Genomic DNA, 2500 nt, shown 5'->3' with positions numbered 1-2500 from the left:
GAAGCTCTTTGGCCTTAACTGGTTTGTTGAGAGCTTTGTCGATCTGGAAAGGTATAGTTCATAATTAGATATATGTGTGATTTGCGTTCACGAATAATGATTCTACATATACTGCATATAAAGAGATATGTGTTATCAATGTTAATTAGTTATAAAATACTTACTTCATCAGTCAGCGTAGGCATTTCAGAGATGACATTTTCCTTAAATTTCTCGTAGCTGTGAGATTCTCCGGTCCTGAACATAAGTACAGATCTTGCCAAGTTGATACGTTTCTTCTGAACTGTGTTCATATCGCATAGGGCCAAAGCTGGAAGGGAGAAGAAAATGTATATGTGAGTTAAGATTGTCAGGAATATTTTTTATCATAATGTGAAAAATGCGCTAAAAATTAAATGATGCGAAATGTGATAAAAAATGAAGAATACAAAAGATGTGATAAAAAATTAAATGCGAGCAATGCGCACTTCGCCCATATCGCAAAAGTTCCAAAGTTCGAAACCTAAACAGTTTATCGAAACAGAAAGAACTCGCAAGAGAACTGGACAGCTCAGTCATGTACGTCCTCCAGAAATCCAGTATCTCAAAATCAGCGACAAACCTTAAATTCTTTCCAAAAATAGTCTCTGCGCGGAGTGGCCACAACCGCCTCCAGCCTCCCACCGCGGTATCTTAGCTAGACATCTGCCTCCCCGCCTCCCACCCCCCACCTGCTGACCTTGAGTCTCATTATCAATGTCACCAGGTCAGATGTTAGTCACAAAGCCGTGCCTCCTCGCCAGATGTTTTCATCTATTCTGATTTTATTTACTCCTTATCGATCTTCCTCTTCTCCGACCTGTATCCCCTGTCGTGAGCCAAATGACTAGAAAATAAGTATATCACTCTCTTCTCTTTCAAAAAAGATAATTGCTAAATAACTTTACCATTACTTGCAAAGAGCCCTGGTCGTTATCAACCTGTCGGCTAATAACGGTCAGAGTGAAAGTGCCATTAGTGTGAGGACGGAGGGTGAAAATGAAAGTTCTCGGCAGTTCGCTAAGCGCCTGGACGGGGAGATATTGAATGTCACTTGTTACTAGGAAGCGTCAGTGTGATCGCGCCGCCTTCCTACCGCCTCATCATTTCACCTCTTATTCTTTCGTTATGTATAGCACGATGCACGAGGGAGGAATCTAATGTGAAATACCAAAAAATGCGGTTATGTTTCTACTTTAATAATTTAATTATTAATGACACGTAACAAAGAAAACAAAAAACATATAAAACGAAGCAAACACGCTCGGCTAGCGGTATCGCGATGAAGCAACAAAATGAAGCAAAGGAAGCAAAAGATCAAGTAAAGCGCTACGTGGAACGCTTCTTCGCAAGGAGTTCCTGATGAAGAACGACAAGCGAGTAAGGGGGGGGGGAGTGCGACGGACTACTGCGGTGGCCATGAGACGCCCGTAGCCATTCATTGTCTGGAGACGTCTGGGCCGGCGAGACCTTGGAGACGACGCGACCATCTCCGACATCATCTTCAGGACCCGGTTGTCCGTCCTCACTTTTTGTACTCGATGGGCGGGCATAATGTACGGGGAGAAGCGGTAGAGGAAGAGGCTTTGAAATGAGACTGCTACTCGGACGTTAGCTGGGTTTTACCACGAAGTAAAACTGAAGTAGGATACAATGCAATACGATATTCTCTCAAAAAATGTATTATAATGGAAGCAGAGCTGCTGACAGGGTATGTGACCATCTTCAGATATGTGACATGAGTACCACGGAACCGCAGACATGGATCTTAATAGCACCATCGTTTCGGTACATCGGTCATGTTAATTGTTTTATTGTGATGTAGGATGTACAATATATTTTACTGAATATCTTTATGATCCCTTTGCAATAGCTGAGAAGCTAGTAAAACTTATTGCATGATCTCATCTCAGCAGCCTCCACTATAGTCATGGGCACTAAGATAAGGACATTTATGGTCCCCTTTATTACCTGAGCCATGGAAAGAGCGCTGGATGTCCAAGGAAAGTCTAAACGTCGACCGAAGAAACTGGAATTTACGCAAAACTTTTCAAGCCAGACATTCCTGATTATCATTTCGTCTGTGGGTCACCTTGAGTCCTTTTCTCCTTCTCGCCTCCTGACTCCCCCATTTGACCGGCATGCCTCCCCCTCTCGCCCTGGACACGTCCCTACGATATCTGCCCTTTTTCTTCATCCAACCGATATTTCCCCTCGGTTTCCCTCTTCCATTCTACATGATCACCTCACGTTCACTCATTCTACTTCTGAACAAGTTTCCCTTTTTAATCTGATCCCCGCTCTTAAACGATGACTCTCTACCCCACCCACACCCCCATTAATGAGATAGAACTTCCTCAACAGCTCTCTGGTCACCTGCATGCGGGCCGCTCGGATCTCGTATCGGGCGTGATTTATACCTCTTCAAAAACTAAATATAGAGATCGGTTTGATATACTAGACTGAGGTATATCGAAATTAC

The 2500-nt window shown here is 43.4% G+C and overlaps 1 protein-coding gene across 1 annotated transcript in view; it reads right to left on the bottom strand.

Moving 5' to 3' along the window:
• LOC119580274 (cytochrome P450 307a1-like) overlaps positions 1-2500 on the bottom strand; it is a 6744-nt gene that overhangs the window by 2461 nt on the left and 1783 nt on the right. The window contains exons 2-3 of the mRNA XM_037928319.1: positions 165-310; positions 1-43 (exon numbers count right to left, since the gene is read on the bottom strand). The exon at positions 1-43 is cut by the window's left edge and continues 311 nt beyond it. Of these exons, the coding sequence (XP_037784247.1) occupies positions 1-43; positions 165-310 (189 nt within the window). The remainder of the gene's footprint in view (positions 44-164; positions 311-2500) is intronic.

This window comes from Penaeus monodon, chromosome 13, assembly GCF_015228065.2.
Source record: "Penaeus monodon isolate SGIC_2016 chromosome 13, NSTDA_Pmon_1, whole genome shotgun sequence".
In the NCBI taxonomy this organism is placed as follows: Eukaryota; Metazoa; Arthropoda; class Malacostraca; order Decapoda; family Penaeidae; genus Penaeus; species Penaeus monodon.
The sequence above is the reverse complement of the archived record's forward strand: the minus strand, read 5'-3'. Positions and strand labels throughout refer to the sequence as shown.